Here is a 15,951-nt window from a genome sequence, read left to right as displayed (position 1 = left end):
CCTGTTCACACAGTGAGTGAGATGGTGATGTGACTGTTTTTTCACCTACAATGTACCCCTGTTCACACAGTAGTGAGATGGTGATGTGACTGTTTTCCTACAATGTACCCCTGTTCACACAGTAGTGAGATGGTGATGTGATTGTAAACCTACAATGTACCCCTATTCACACAGCAGTGAGATGGTGACGTGACTGTTTTCCTACAATGTACCCCTGTTCACACAGTAGTGAGATGGTGATGTGACTGTTAACCTACAATGTACCCCTGTCCACACAGTAGTGAGATGGTGATGTGACTGTTAACCTACAATGTACCCCTGTCCACACAGTAGTGAGATGGTGATGTGACTGTTAACCTACAATGTACCCCTGTTCACACAGTAGTGAGATGGTGATGTGACTGTTTTCCTACAATGTACCCCTGTTCACACAGTAGTGAGATGGTGATGTGACTGTTAACCTACAATGTACCCCTGTTCACACAGTAGTGAGATGGTGATGTGACTCTTAACCTACAATGTACCCCTGTTCACACAGTAGTGAGATGGTGATGTGACTGTTAACCTACAATGTACCCCTGTTCACACAGTAGTGAGATGGTGATGATGCGACTCTTCACCCTGTTCACACTGGTGAATGATACCCCTGTTCACACAGTAGTGAGATGGTGATGTGACTGTTAACCTACAATGTACCCCTGTTCACACAGTAGTGAGATGGTGATGTGACCCTTAACCTACAATGTACCCCTGTTTACAGAGTAGTGAGATGGTGATGTGACTGTTAACCTACAATGTACCCCTGTCCACAGAGTAGTGAGATGGTGAAGCGACTCTTCACCTACAATGTACCCCTGTCCACACAGTAGTGAGATGGTGATGTGACTGTTAACCTACAATGTACCCCTGTTCACACAGTAGTGAGATGGTGATGTGACTGTTAACCTACAATGTACCCTGTTCACACAGTAGTGAGATGGTGATGTGACTGTTTTCCTACAATGTACCCTGTTCACACAGTAGTGAGATGGTGATGTGACTGTTAGCCCTACAATGTACCCCTGTTCACACAGTAGTGAGATGGTGATGTGACTGTTAGCCTACAATGTACCCTGTTCACACAGTGGTGAGATGGTGATGTGACTGTTAACCTACAATGTACCCTGTTCACACAGTGTAGTGAGATGGTGATGTGACTGTTAACCTACAATGTACCCCTGTTCACACAGTAGTGAGATGGTGATGTGACTGTTAACCTACAATGTACCCTGTTCACACAGTAGTGAGATGGTGATGTGACTGTTAACCCTACAATGTACCCCTGTTCACACAGTAGTGAGATGGTGATGTGACTCTTCACCTACTATGTGTACCCCTGTCCACACAGTAGTGAGATGGTGATGTGACTGTTAACCTACAATGTACCCCTGTTCACACAGTAGTGAGATGGTGATGCCACTGTTAACCTACAATGTACCCCTGTTCACACAGTAGTGAGATGGTGATGTGACTGTTAACCTACAATGTACCCCTGTTCACACAGTAGTGAGATGGTGATGTGACTGTTAACCTACAATGTACCCCTGTTCACACAGTAGTGAGATGGTGATGTGACTCTTCACCTACAATGTACCCCTGTTCACACAGTAGTGAGATGGTGATGTGACTGTTAACCTACAATGTACCCCTGTCCACAGAGTAGTGAGATGGTGAAGCGACTCTTCACCTACAATGTGATGTGACTGTCCACACAGTAGTGAGATGGTGATGGTGACTGTTAGCCTACAATGTACCCCTGTTCACACAGTAGTGAGATGGTGATGTGACTGTTAACCTACAATGTACCCCTGTTCACACAGTAGTGAGATGGTGATGTGACTGTTTTCCTACAATGTACCCCTGTTCACACAGTAGTGAGATGGTGATGTGACTGTTAGCCTACAATGTACCCCTGTTCACACAGTAGTGAGATGGTGATGTGACTGTTAGTCTACAATGTACCCTGTTCACACAGTGAGTGGTGTGAGATGGTGATGTGACTGTTAACCTACAATGTACCCCTGTTCACACAGTAGTGAGATTGTGATGTGACTGTTAACCTACAATGTACCCTGTTCACACAGTAGAGATGAGATGGTGATGTGACTGTTAGCCAGTACAATGTGACCCCTGTTCACACAGTGGTGAGATGGTGATGTGACTGTTTTCCTACAATGTACCCCTGTTCACACAGTAGTGAGATGGTGATGTGACTGTTAACCCTACAATGTACCCCTGTTCACACAGTAGTGAGATGGTGATGTGACTGTTAACCTACAATGTACCCTGTTCACACAGTAGTGAGATGGTGATGTGACTGTTTTCCTACAATGTACCCCTGTTCACACAGTAGTGAGATGGTGATGTGACTGTTAGCCTACAATGTACCCCTGTTCACACAGTAGTGAGATGGTGATGTGACTGTTAACCTACAATGTACCCCTGTTCACACAGTAGTGAGATGGTGATGTGACTGTTAGCCTACAATGTACCCCTGTTCACACAGTAGTGAGATGGTGATGTGACTGTTTTCCTACAATGTACCCCTGTTCACACAGTAGTGAGATGGTGATGTGACTGTTAACCTACAATGTACCCCTGTTCACACAGTAGTGAGATGGTGATGTGACTGTTTTCCTACAATGTACCCCTGTTCACACAGTAGTGAGATGGTGATGTGACTGTTTTCCTACAATGTACCCCTGTTCACACAGTAGTGAGATGGTGATGTGACTGTTAACCTACAATGTACCCCTATTCACACAGTAGTGAGATGGTGATGTGACTGTTTTCCTACAATGTACCCCTGTTCACACAGTAGTGAGATGGTGATGTGACTGTTAACCTACAATGTACCCCTGTTCACACAGTAGTGAGATGGTGATGTGACTGTTAACCTACAATGTACCCCTGTTCACACAGTAGTGAGATGGTGATGTGACTGTTAACCTACAATGTACCCCTGTTCACACAGCAGTGAGATGGTGATGTGACTGTTTTCCTACAATGTACCCCTGTTCACACAGTAGTGAGATGGTGATGTGACTGTTAACCTACAATGTACCCCTGTTCACACAGTAGTGAGATGGTGATGTGACTCTTAACCTACAATGTACCCCTGTTCACACAGTAGTGAGATGGTTTGATGTGACTGTTAACCTACTTGCGACTCACAGGCAGTCAGTGTTATGTACTCCTGGGTTGATTATTCAGATATCAGATATTCAGAAAAACGTGCTCGAAACAATACGGTCTAGACCCAGCGTGGTGTTACTCCAGCCCGGGTCTCTCTTGGGATGTCTTGTTTATGAAAGACCGGTGTTGAGTGGAAACTGTTGACGGATTACAACAAGCACCTGTTTATCGAGAAAGGCCTGCGTGGTGGTATTTCGATGGCTGCCAAGCGATACGCTAAAGCCAACAATAAATACGTGGAAGGCTATGACTCGAGTAAAACAGCCTCGCAGAAACTCTATCTAATCTAGTTATCTATACGGCTGGGCTATGACTCTTTAACCACACGGGGATTTGAATGGGTTACCCCCGATGATGACGTCAATAGCATTACGTCAGACTCGAACAAAGGCTACATACTGGAAGTTGACCTGGAATATCCCAGAGAATTACACAATCACACAACAGTTATCCGCTCGCTCCCAAACGATTAATGGTTGACAAAGACTGATGTCCTAATATCACGAAACGTGTTGGGAAATAATAAACTGGCTAACGTGGAAAAACTCGTACTAAACTTGATGGATAAAACTAAATGCATCATTCACTATCGTAACCTGCAGCTGTACTTGTCGTTAGGTATCAAGCTAAAGAAAATACATAGAGTTCTAAAGTTCGATCAAAGTCCTTGGATTGAACCTTACATAAGACTGAACACGGATTTAAGAAAACGGGCCACCAGTAATTTTGAAAAGAATCTATTTAAGCTCATGAACAACTCGGTATTTGGAAAAACGATGGAGAATTTAAGAAAGCGCGTGAATGTGAAGTTAGCTAGATCTCATGAGCAAGAAAGACTTAGGAAACTGATAGTGAGCCCAGCCTTCAACAGAAGTAAACTATTCGAGGATGACTTAGTGGCATTGCACATGACCAAGAGTCACCTCAAATTCAACAGACCGGTCAATGTGGGGATGAGTATTCTTGATCTCTAAACACTTAATGTATTACTTCTACAACGAACTCAAGAAGTAATACGGTGATAGATGCGACACCAATTCGTTATTGATGGAAATTCAAAACGTGGACGTGTACGAGTATGTGGCGAAACACATACACCTGTACGATATGAGTGACTATCCCAATGAACACGCCCTACACAACCTGGTGAACACTTGCTTGACAACGACATTAGAACCTATGTCGAAACGCCGCCTCCACAGAATAAAAAAAGTTGTATATCTATAATCACAGCAAAAATAACTTAGTTTCCATTCTTGCGGAAACCTAATGGATACTGGGTAATGTAGGTTTCCGCTAGGTTTCAGTATCCGGAAACAGACAATGCTAGTTTCCGCATACTTTACAAAACTGAAACTAACAAATCTAGGTTTCCGTCAGGTTTCTACAACTGAAACCGACTTTATGAGTTTCCATTTAGTTTCAGGTCGCTGAAACATTGATAGCAAAATGACTTAGTTTCCGTTGTTGCGGAAACCTATTGGATACTGGGGAATGTAGGTTTCAGCTAGGTTTCTGTATCCGGAAACTGACAAGTCTATTGGTTTCAGCTTAGATGAAATGTCAAACTTAGCTTTGCGCTGTTCCATTGGGGGGGACTATATTTATTTACTGTTACACTTGCAAAATAATTTCTATATACAGAATCCAGCTAGGGTCCATGCAGGGAGCAAAAGCAATAGCCCATTTAAATACTGTACTGTTAGAGTGAATAATTGTCATTATTCTTCATCAACTCAACTTTTAAAATGCCCATCAAAGGTACTCTGGGAAATTGAAAGACGAGTGTGCTGGGACTCCGATTGCAGAGTATGTCGGATTAAGGCCTTAAATATATTCCATCCAGAAAGCTGACAGCGGCGAGATATGAAAGGCTAAATGTGTGAAGAAATACATCGTAAAAAAACCAAATAAAACACGAATAATTCAAAGAGGCCTCATTCCACAGACGGACGTTCAAACACGAAATGAATACTCTGAGAAGTGACAAGCATAGGTTATATGGTATAAGGCTGAACAAAAAATCGTTGTCACCGATGGATACGAAAAGATGGATTGCTAATAGTGGTGTAACAACTTACACGTATGGACCCAGTTGTATTAAAGGCAAAATACCCTAAATAAATAATAAGATTTACTACAGCCCGCGGGGATATTGGAAAGTGGTCAAAATACAGAGAAACATGCGGCCGAAAACTGGACCTACTTTTCCCTCTGTGTTTCTCTGGAAGGTCGTCCATACGATCTGGAAGCACTGCACACCGACCGACAGGCTGACACACCGGCCGACAGACGGACCGACACACTGTCCGACAGACAGGACGACACACCGGCCGACAGACGAGTCCGACACACCGGTCCGACACACCGGTCGACAGACAGGCCGACAGACAGGCCGACACACTGTCCGCCACACTGGTCGACAGACAGAAACGTCCAACCCAGTTTGTACGGTCAACCCAGGGCACCCCTTGTACATGGACTAGAAACAAAATATATGTGTGTGTTTTCGTATGTAGGTTTGCATGTGTGTTTTTTGGACTAGATAGAAGCAATACCCGCTTTGTATCTACAGGTACTTCGACTCTCTTGGGAAGAGCAACTCGTCTTTCCTTTTCGAAATTGGCGAGAGGCACATTTTGCCATTGTTTTTTGCATTTGTTTTGTATTTGTCTCTAATCTGGTTGCCGAAACTCACCGGTACCTTACAGATTTTAATAAAAAATAGAAAAAATACATAAAAATATGGGGACATCGAACAATGGTCAACACCTTTTTCTCATATTTTTTGACAATCGGTGGGGCATTATTTGACGTAAATAATGAATCTTAACAGAAACAGTGTGATAAAATGCAATATTGATCTAAACTGAATTAGACAAACATAACATTATTTAACTTGTGGAATCTGGGTTATTAGTATCACTTATCCCGTGGTAAGGAATTAGACAAACATAACATTATTTAACTTGTACAATCTGGGTTATTAGCATCATTTATCCCGTGATAAGAAATTATGACCAGCCAACATAATGAATCAGAAAGTGATCCAGAAGCAACTGACATTCCGAAAAGCGTACTTGTGAAATCGTTTTTAGTTCTTTCAGAATGTGGACAAGAAAGAGACTGGCGCTTCTGGCCTTGTTGTCAGTGTTACATATGGCTAAGACTCAGAAAGTGTCAACTCTAAATGGACCACTCCTAGGACAACGACTGTCAGTCTTGGGCAAGTCCACTGACGTATTCTATGGAATCCCATATGCCAAGCCTCCTGTAGGCGATCTACGCTTCAAGCATCCTCAGCCTTCAGAGTCATGGGGACCGGAAGTTAGGGATGCACGAAAGCCTACGCCATCTTGTTTCCAACCTGAAGATGCTCTAAGCACTGATGAGAAGCACAAACAGATGCCCGACGATTACAGTGAAGACTGCCTTCACCTTACAGTGTGGGTGCCATCAGACAATGGAGGCAATCTGGCAGTGATGGTCTGGATCTATGGTGGAGGTTTTTATAGTGGATCTACACGAATGCCACTGTATGAAGGGAAATACATTGCAGCAGAGAATGACATCATTGTTGTTTCAATGAATTACAGAGTGGGGCCATTAGGGTTCAGCTACCTTGGCCCAGATACCATCCCTGGCAACATGGGCTTGATGGATCAAAGATTAGCCTTGCAGTGGGTGAAAGACAATGTTGCCAACTTTGGCGGAGATCCAACCCGAGTCACCATATTTGGAGAAAGTGCTGGTGGTGCAAGCGTGAGTCATCACCTGGTGTCACCTCTGTCACGTGACCTGTTTGACAGAGCCATCATGCAGAGTGGGACCCTCAGTTGCCCATGGGCATACACCGTACCTAAATCAGCAAAATTAAAAATAAAGAATCTTGCTGATCATCTTCAATGCCCTTCATCTTCAACTGATGCAGACATCTATGAGTGCTTGAAGACAGCAGATGCACAAAATATGACAGATATTCAGCGTGTTTTGTTTGATGAAGAACTTGTATTTGTTCCAGTTGTGGATGGGTACTTCCTTCCCGATGACCCCAAAACTCTTCTGTCCAGCGGATCCATCAAGCAGACCAGTGTATTGCATGGGTTTACAGGAGACGAGAATACTCTGTATTTGGCAATGATGCTGAATCAATTGAGAAACGTGACCAAGTTACCAGAAACATTGACTTTAAGTCAGCGAGAGTATGAAAGTCTTCTTTCCTTTGACTTTGTTGGCGGTAGAGGAATTGGAGAGCCTCTTCGCCTGTTTTATGAAAGTCAGAAAGTCCCTTTAAAGGACACTCACTATTTTGATGTCGTGACTCGCATGACTTCAGATAGGGATTTCAAGTGTCCTCATCTTGAGTTTGACAGATTGTACTCTCCTGCTAACCCTACCTATGTCTATAGCTTTAATCATCGACTATCAGTTAGTCCGTTTCCACAGTGGATTGGAGCAACCCATTGGTACGAGGTTGATTTTGTGTTTGGTTGGGTTCTGGAAAAGTCTCTGGGATGTACAGAGGAGGAGATGGAACTCAGCAGGACCATCATGACCTACTGGACCAACTTTGCCAAGTCCGGGTGAGTGAGTGGGAGACTAGGCCGATGAATACTTTTGGAACAGATGATTGAGTTAGTGGAAGATCTCTCACTCTGTCTTTTATTGTCCATGTATATGTACATTTCAAGTCAGATCAAATGTATTCTCAGAATATCATGCTCCCACTGAGACCTGTTAATCCTAAAAATATATCATTGATGCCCATAATGGTGTAGGGATTGTGAGCTTGCCAAGTGTTCGCCCGTCAGGCGGAGAAACAGTTCCTATTCCACACATGTACAATGTCTGAAGCCCTATTTTGTAGACCCCCAGCCGTTTTTTTTATGTGCCCAAAAACGAGTTATAGTGAAAACAGACCCCAGCGAAAACGGCCAAAAAATAATTCGAAAAAACGGCCACTGCTCCCAAAGAAAACGGCCTCTTGGCCTAGAGAAAAAGGCCCTTATTTTTAACAGAAAACTAAATGCAGTTTATTTTGCTTGTTTACATCTCTATGTCAATATCATAATACAAGTGCAATATATACAAGTTGTATTTATGTATTATATTGTACATCTAACATCTTAATAGAATGACTGTGTGCCGCAGAATGCTCGTCAAACCACTCTTCATTTGTTTGTCTCTGAACAATGCAATATATATTATAATACTATATTTGTTTACATACTTTATTGTTATTGATAATGAATATGGTGATACATGTACTTAAGAGATACCTAGAATAAATAAGAACCTTATCTATCAAATAACAGTATTTCAATTCTTTCTTCATGTGATATAAATGGGTGCCGGCTGGCTGATCAGGATCAAGGGTGTCTGTCATCACCTCCTCAACAGTAGCGGCAGCCGACCGGGAAGGACTATTTCAGGCTTGACTCCTTCACCCGTCAACAATTAATAATTGAATGAACACGAGGCCGAGAAGACGTTATCATTACTCAGTGGTTGTCGGTGAAAGTATTGGATAAGATGATCTATTAATTCTTTTATTAACCTGTTTTTTCACTCTCACGTCAGTCAGTACACAGGGAGGGTGATCGGATACCTTGACCTGAATTTCAGGTCACACCGGCAATATTTCAGCCATACCGTGACTGAAAACAAGTTATAATTTCATGATAATTAAAGGTAAATTATAAACACCTGTCACTGAAGCACAGAAGAACAACCATATATAAATTTAAAACTAGGCGTTAAATTTTAAACATTTTAACTAAAGATGACAATACAATGTGAAAACAGGCTGTAGATTGCCAACAACTGAAGGTTGATCACCATACTAGGGACCATGGCAGAACTACAAGAACAAAGGTTGGAATTAGTACTACTAATCCGCTCGTCAATATAAACACTACCTTATTATCTTTTTTCTCTATCATCATCTAATCTTACCTGTAAAGCCTACAATCAATCAAACTTTGATCGAAAAAATAACAATCAATCAGATTTAAAAAGCTTATCTGCAATGAAGTACATCTCTATTATTTATGATATATATAGTCATATAATCTCCTTTGATCTTTGTGCAACTATGTTGGCCGTTTACTCTAGGCACAGAGGCCGTTTTCTCTAGGTTCGGAAGCCGTTCCCTACAGCGCGGTGGCCGTTTTCTCAATTTTTGGGGGGTCCGTTTTCGCTAGGGTCCGTTTTCTCCGTATCCCCCCCAAACCATACTCACTAATTATAAAGGATACGAAATATATCATACAGTTTCAAATCTGTATCCAGCGCCCGGAGAGAGAAAGGTCGCGGGTTCGATCCCCGACTGCGCCATACCAAAAGACGTTAAAATATGGTACTTGTTGGTCCCTGTCTGGCGCTCGGCGTTAATGGGTACAACAAGGACTGGTCGGCTCGGAGTCAATATAATGTGTCTGAGTGGGGTATTCATGCTTCACTGCGGCATGGTATCTCAGTGGGCTAGCACTATATAACCAGCTTCAGTCTGGGCTAGTACAAGCAGCCGCACATACACATACACACGCATGCACGTCGTCATATGAGCGAATATTCTCGGGCACGACGTTGAACCCAATTTCAACTCACCTCACCTCAAATCTGTATCCAGCGATCCGAACTCTCCTGTCCCCGTCAAGGTGAACTGGCCAGCCTCTGACAACACTGATCTCTCCTACATGGCCCTTGACGTGGGCAGCAACTTATCAGCAGGGCACGGGGCGGTCCACCACGAATGCGTCTTCATCAACAGGATTCTACCCATGGTTTCTAAAGGTAATACCTATGATGCGATGGATCACATTGCTGTTACACATAGTTGAATGGTTTCAAAAGTGACGCTTGGGTAACTGGACCATAGTTTCATCATGTATTTTCGCATCTCTGAGGTCTTTTGGATTTCACCTAAGTAACAGATCGAAATGTCGGCATGGGAAATTTCATATGAAGGAACGTCGATAATTGCTGTGATATGACAAATGCACTCAAAAAATCTGTGACACCACTTCTTATTCCATACTCTTGATTATAAAGCTACCATCAGATCTTATATTCGTGATCTGATCCAAAAGAAGTGGGACACGTAAGTAGGTATCAATACATTACATGAAGTAAAAGCCTATATTGGTTACACCTACTCCAGATTTGAGGAGGTCAGCATGCCACGCTGTCGCGTAGGCCATACTAGATACACACATGAATATTTGCTTAAAGGTGAGGGTCCTCCTGCGAGGGTAGGTAAGACCCAAAACATTCAAAATAAATTTAAGTAAGTTTAAACTTACCACCTCTTAATTCGTAGAATATGAGTGTTTTTAAATGTACGGCTAGATTTGTCTAAATTGCTGACAGTTGAAGGGGTGGTGTAAATCCAGCTAGGGTCCATGCAGGAAGCAAATCATCGCCTAGTATGGTGGTCTACCTTCAGTTGTTGGCGATCTATAGCCCATATTTATATTGTACCGTTAAAGTTAGAAATATTGTTTTATGGTTATATGCTAGTTTTAAGTGTACATCTATTTTACTGTCCTTCGCAGACAGGTAAGTATATAAGTTTGTTTTTATTGCATGTATAGATTCACAAAATTACAACTTTCATAGTCACGATATGGCTGAAGTACTGCCGATGTGACTTTAAATTTTAAAGGTCACATGCAACGTAAAACACAACTTTCAGATTCTGATACATTTTGGTCAGGACTTACAGTAACAAATGATCAAAAATGCAAATTTAACTTATAAAGTTGAAAAATAAAGCGATGAAAAAACACCCGCGAAATTGGAGTTCAAACGATTGTTTCGCTGCACTGCGCTCATGACGCATGCGCAGTAAAAATGTGTCTGCCTGCCTGTCTGCTAATGACAATATGCAATACACAACTTCGATCACTGACCACATTTGAACTGAACACCTATCAGGCTATACACCATAAACAAAACGCATTTATTTATGGCTCGTGCACCTGAGTTCTGTCTCTGTCACATTATGTAATTACACAGACAGGCAAGTGTGATACCTGTACACATGACATGCAAAATGAAAGTCAATGAAAGTCTTCGTTACACTTAAATGCACGCCCACCCGCTCTGACTGGGTTCGGTATCCGGGGTGCTTCGTTTCGAGGGAAGTAAACCCAAGTACAAAATATTGCACTTTTGATTTGCGACTGTACGCTTATAATTTTGTTTATATGTTTTGCTGATTTTCACAATCAGCAATGCATATTATATGTCATGAATAAATGATAATTGTGTTTTAATTATGTTTGATTTTTTGGTTGCATGTGATCTTTAACTAACCCACTCACTGAAAGGCGAGGATCCTCCGTTTTGTATCCTTTGTGGTGAAAGAATCACGGTCAAGCATGCCCTGTTTGACTATTGATTTCTCCATCACAAGGGATAAATATTTCAATGTCAAAACAGTTAAGGACCTCTTTACTAATGTTAATTATCATTTTCAATGTTTGATTTCTTAAAGTAAATAAAACTATTAGATATATTTAGAACAATACGTTTTGTAAATAGATAAATGGCATTCTATAAATGGTAGTTAATTTAGCAACTGCGATTGTTAAAGTACAGCCGGAAATAGAAAAAAAATGCTCACATCCATAGATTCATACCTATACTTACATACCAATAAGTTCATGCTGATACGGGGCGGTGGGGTAGCCAAGTGGTTAAAGCGTTCGCTCGTCACGCTGAAAACCCGGGTTCGATTCTCCCAACATGGGTACAATGTGTGAAGCCCATTTCTGGTGTCCCCCGCCATGATATTGCTGGAATATTGCTCAATATGGCGTAAAACCCAACTCATTCGCTCTTGCTGATGCATTCAAATTTTCACAACAATATGTCTATAGCTATATGTTTCTGTAACAGTGTTAATACGCTCGAATCGATATGTTTACACAGATACGAATATCGCCATGCTGATTCGTTGATTCAAATTAATTTTGTTCATTCAGATTTATCATGTCGTGTATCTCATGTATCATACATATGTATATGTATCTAACATGTGATATCGTGTATTTCTTGTAGGACCTTTGTGGGAATTCATCTGAACTGCAGGCAGGGGAGTAATGACTCCACATTGTTGTGTTTCAGACCCACCTGGTGGGCAGGAGTACTGCACAAGAGGATGACCGGTAAACGTGTTAATAAGATAGATAATAATCTGCTGGGACAAGTATGTTGGTACAATAGGTATCCACTCCGGCAAGTCAACTGCTGTATACGTTATTTACTCAGAGACGTCAGCTGGCATACATCATCTGCTCGGACAAGTGTGTTGTACAATAGGTATCCACTCCGGCAAGTCAACTGCTGTATACGTTATTTACTCAGAGACGTCAGCTGTCATACATCATCTGCTCGGACAAGTGTGTTGTACAATAGTTATCCACTCCGGCAAGTCAACTGCTGTATACGTTATTTACTCAGAGACGTCAGCTGGCATACATCATCTGCTCGGACAAGTGTGTTGTACAATAGGTATCCATCCCGGCAAGTCAACTGCTGTATTCGTTATTTACTCAGAGACGTCAGCTGCCATACATCATCTGCTCGGACAAGTGTGTTGTACAATAGGTATCCACTCCGGCAAGTCAACTGCTGTATACGTTATTTACTCTGAGACGTCAGCTGGCATACATCATCTGCTCGGACAAGTGTGTTGTACAATAGGTATCCACTCCGGCAAGTCAACTGCTGTATACGTTATTTACTCATAGACGTCAAATGTCATACATCATCTGCTCGGACAAGTGTTGGTACAATAGGTATCCACTCCGGCAAGTCAACTGCTGTATACGTTATTTACTCAGAGACGTCAGCTGGCATACATCATCTGCTCGGACAAGTGTGTTGTACAATAGTTATCCACTCCGGCAAGTCAACTGCTGTATACGTTATTTACTCTGAGACGTCAGCTGGCATACATCATCTGCTCGGACAAGTGTGTTGTACAATAGTTATCTACTCCGGCAAGTCAACTGCTGTATACGTTATTTACTCAGAGACGTCAGCTGGCATACATCATCTGCTCGGACAAGTGTGTTGTTTTACAATAGGTATCCACTCCGGCAAGTCAACTGCTGTATACGTTATTTACTCAGAGAAATCAGCTGGCATACATCATCTGCTCGGGACAAGTGTGTTGGATACAATAGTTTATCCACTCCGGCAAGTCAACTGCTGTATACGTTATTTACTCAGAGACGTCAGCTGGCATACATCATCTGCTCGGACAAGTGTGTTGGTGTAATAGTTATCTACTCCGGCAAGTCAACTGCTGTATACGTTATTTACTCAGAGACGTCAGCTGGCATACATCATCTGCTCGGACAAGTGTGTTGTACAATAGTTATCTACTCCGGCAAGTCAACTGCTGTATACGTTATTTACTCAGAGACGTCAAATGCCATACATCATCTGCTCGGACAAGTGTGTTGTACAATAGTTATCTACTCCGGCAAGTCAACTGCTGTATACGTTATTTACTCAGAGACGTCAAATGTCATACATCATCTGCTCGGACAAGTGTGTTGGTACAATAGTTATCTACTCCGGCAAGTCAACTGCTGTATACGTTATTTACTCAGAGACGTCAAATGTCATACATCATCTGCTCGGACAAGTGTGTTGGTACAATGGGTATCTACTCCGGCAAGTCAACTGCTGTATACGTTATTTACTCAGAGACGTCAGCCGGCATAAAACTTCTACTCAGACAGGTCAATATGGTATGTGATGGATTATTATTATTAGTCTGTGAGGCCTTCTCTTCCTGCCGAAAGAAGTATTTAAAATGCTCTAATGGTGCCCCACAAACGACAGCTAATGTACTTAATTCTAATAATGCTGATAATATTAAATCTGTTGCCATTTTCATAAAACATTTGATGTCCATCCGTAAATCACATGTAAAACAATAATTTCATCTCTCGTGACAACTTCAATTGTACTCTGGGTCACTGGGCCTTAACTACTGAATAAAACTTCTCTGACCTGTTTGGCCGTATTGCCACAGACTAATCTGTTGCTACATGTTGACTGCAGTGTGGCTCATCTACTTGGATTGGGGCGGTTGGGTAGCCAAGTGGTTGAAGCGTTCGCTCGTCACGCCAAAGAGTCGGGTTCGATTCCTCACATAGGTACAATGTTAGAAGCTCATTTCTGGTGTCCCCGTGATGATATTGCTGGAATATTGCTAAAAGCGGCGTAAAGACATACTCACTCACTCATTCTCTTGGACAACTTCACTGTTCTGTGTACATTCACTGATGATCTTGTACAGCCTTTCTATAATCAGACACGTCAAATGGTATATGGGCCATCACTCTAAAGGATATCTGTGATACTTGAGAATGTTTGTGACTAAATCAAACACATTTCCAATATTTACGTGGATGGTAATCACAACGCACAAAATGTAAATTAAATCTTGTATGTCAGTTAATTTTAAAATGTCATAATGAGAGATTAAACTGGATTTAATGTGATTTTGTTACATCGCAAGCTGTTGACCTGATGTGGATTGAAAGCCCGTGAGTAATACATGCCCTACATTCCGCCAGTGTGGACTCCACGACAATTGGTATGTAATACACGACCATTGGTATGTAATACACGACCATTGGTATGTAATACACGACCATTGGTATGTAACCCACGACCATTGGTATGTAATACACAACCATTGGTATGTAATCCACGACCATTGGTATGTAATACACAACCACTAGTATGTAATACACGACCATTGGTATGTAATCCACGACCATTGGTATGTAATACACGACCATTGGTATGTAATACACAACCACTAGTATGCAATACAAGACCATTGGTATGTAATACACAACCACTAGTATGTAATCCACGACCATTGGTATGTAATACACGACCATTGGTATGTAATCCACGACCATTTGTATGTAATACACGACCATTGATATGTAGTCCACGGTGATGGTGATGACGAACTTAACACCCTAACCGGATACATACAGACGAATTTTGAAAAGATTTAATGTCTTTGTGTGTGATAAATGCGCATGTGTTGTATGTTTGGATTTGGATGAAACATGATAGTCTGGTATTCTGAAGACATACTGGCATTTCTGATTGTCCTGTCACAAGACACGTTCGTCCACGATGGTGGCGTTCCCTTTGTAAATGCTGTAACCACCGATTACATTAATCAATGTATTACACTTCTTCAGAACTCACTCAAAACGACCACGGATTCTGTTCTGCGGATTTCTCATCCATTCTACTGGGGCGGTGGGGTGGCCGATCGGTTAAATTAAGCGTTCGATCGTCACGCTGAAGACCCGGGTTCGATTCCCCACATGGGTACAATGTGTGAACCCATTTCTGAAATACCCCCGATGATATTGCTGGAATAGTGCTAAAAGTGGTGTAAAGCCATATTCACTCACTCACACATCCATCCGTTCTTCCACATGCAAAGTAGATTTGGGGTAAGCCGGACCATGCAGACACGATGTGGAATATCTGTTTACACTCATACGTGTGCTATATGATACACTGATAAACATTTTAACAAGTCGTTTTTGTACTTCCAGCATGGGAACATAAAGGGGTGCAGTCATTAACTGCTAACTGTAACTGGCGATAAAACCTTTTTGTACTCATTTCATTGTCACATACGATCCATTGGTAAAG

At 41.9% G+C, this 15,951-nt stretch overlaps 1 protein-coding gene and 1 long non-coding RNA gene across 2 annotated transcripts; both read left to right on the top strand.

The window, feature by feature from the left end:
* The first annotated feature begins 6,342 nt into the window (after positions 1-6,342).
* On the top strand, positions 6,343-13,351 carry LOC124259230 (cholinesterase 1-like). Its single transcript, XM_046693342.1, has 4 exons — positions 6,343-7,817; positions 9,866-10,029; positions 12,367-12,753; positions 13,041-13,351. Exons 1-3 carry the CDS (start codon positions 6,343-6,345, stop codon positions 12,402-12,404), a joined length of 1,677 nt encoding a protein of 558 aa, XP_046549298.1. The 3' UTR covers positions 12,405-12,753; positions 13,041-13,351.
* A 65-nt stretch (positions 13,352-13,416) lies between these two features.
* LOC124259220 lies at positions 13,417-14,273 on the top strand. The gene is made up of 2 exons (XR_006893780.1): positions 13,417-13,513; positions 13,546-14,273. It is a non-coding gene; the product is annotated as an uncharacterized LOC124259220 (long non-coding RNA).
* The last annotated feature ends 1,678 nt before the right edge of the window (positions 14,274-15,951 follow it).

The sequence above is a fragment of the Haliotis rubra genome, unplaced genomic scaffold (assembly GCF_003918875.1).
Source record: "Haliotis rubra isolate DU_JTF1 unplaced genomic scaffold, ASM391887v1 Scf714, whole genome shotgun sequence".
Classification (NCBI taxonomy): Eukaryota; Metazoa; Mollusca; class Gastropoda; order Lepetellida; family Haliotidae; genus Haliotis; species Haliotis rubra.
Note: the sequence above shows the minus strand (reverse complement) of the source record. Positions and strands in the feature narration are given on the sequence as shown.

Excerpts from the sequence above, each read along its gene's own strand:
- LOC124259230 (XM_046693342.1), top strand. The coding sequence starts at position 6,343 with ATGTGGACAAGAAAGAGACTGGCGCTTCTGGCCTTGTTGTCAGTGTTA. Across the intron at positions 7,818-9,865 it reads ACCAACTTTGCCAAGTCCGG|CGATCCGAACTCTCCTGTCC; the intron begins GTGAGTGAGTGG and ends ATCTGTATCCAG. Across the intron at positions 10,030-12,366 it reads TCTACCCATGGTTTCTAAAG|ACCCACCTGGTGGGCAGGAG; the intron begins GTAATACCTATG and ends GTTGTGTTTCAG.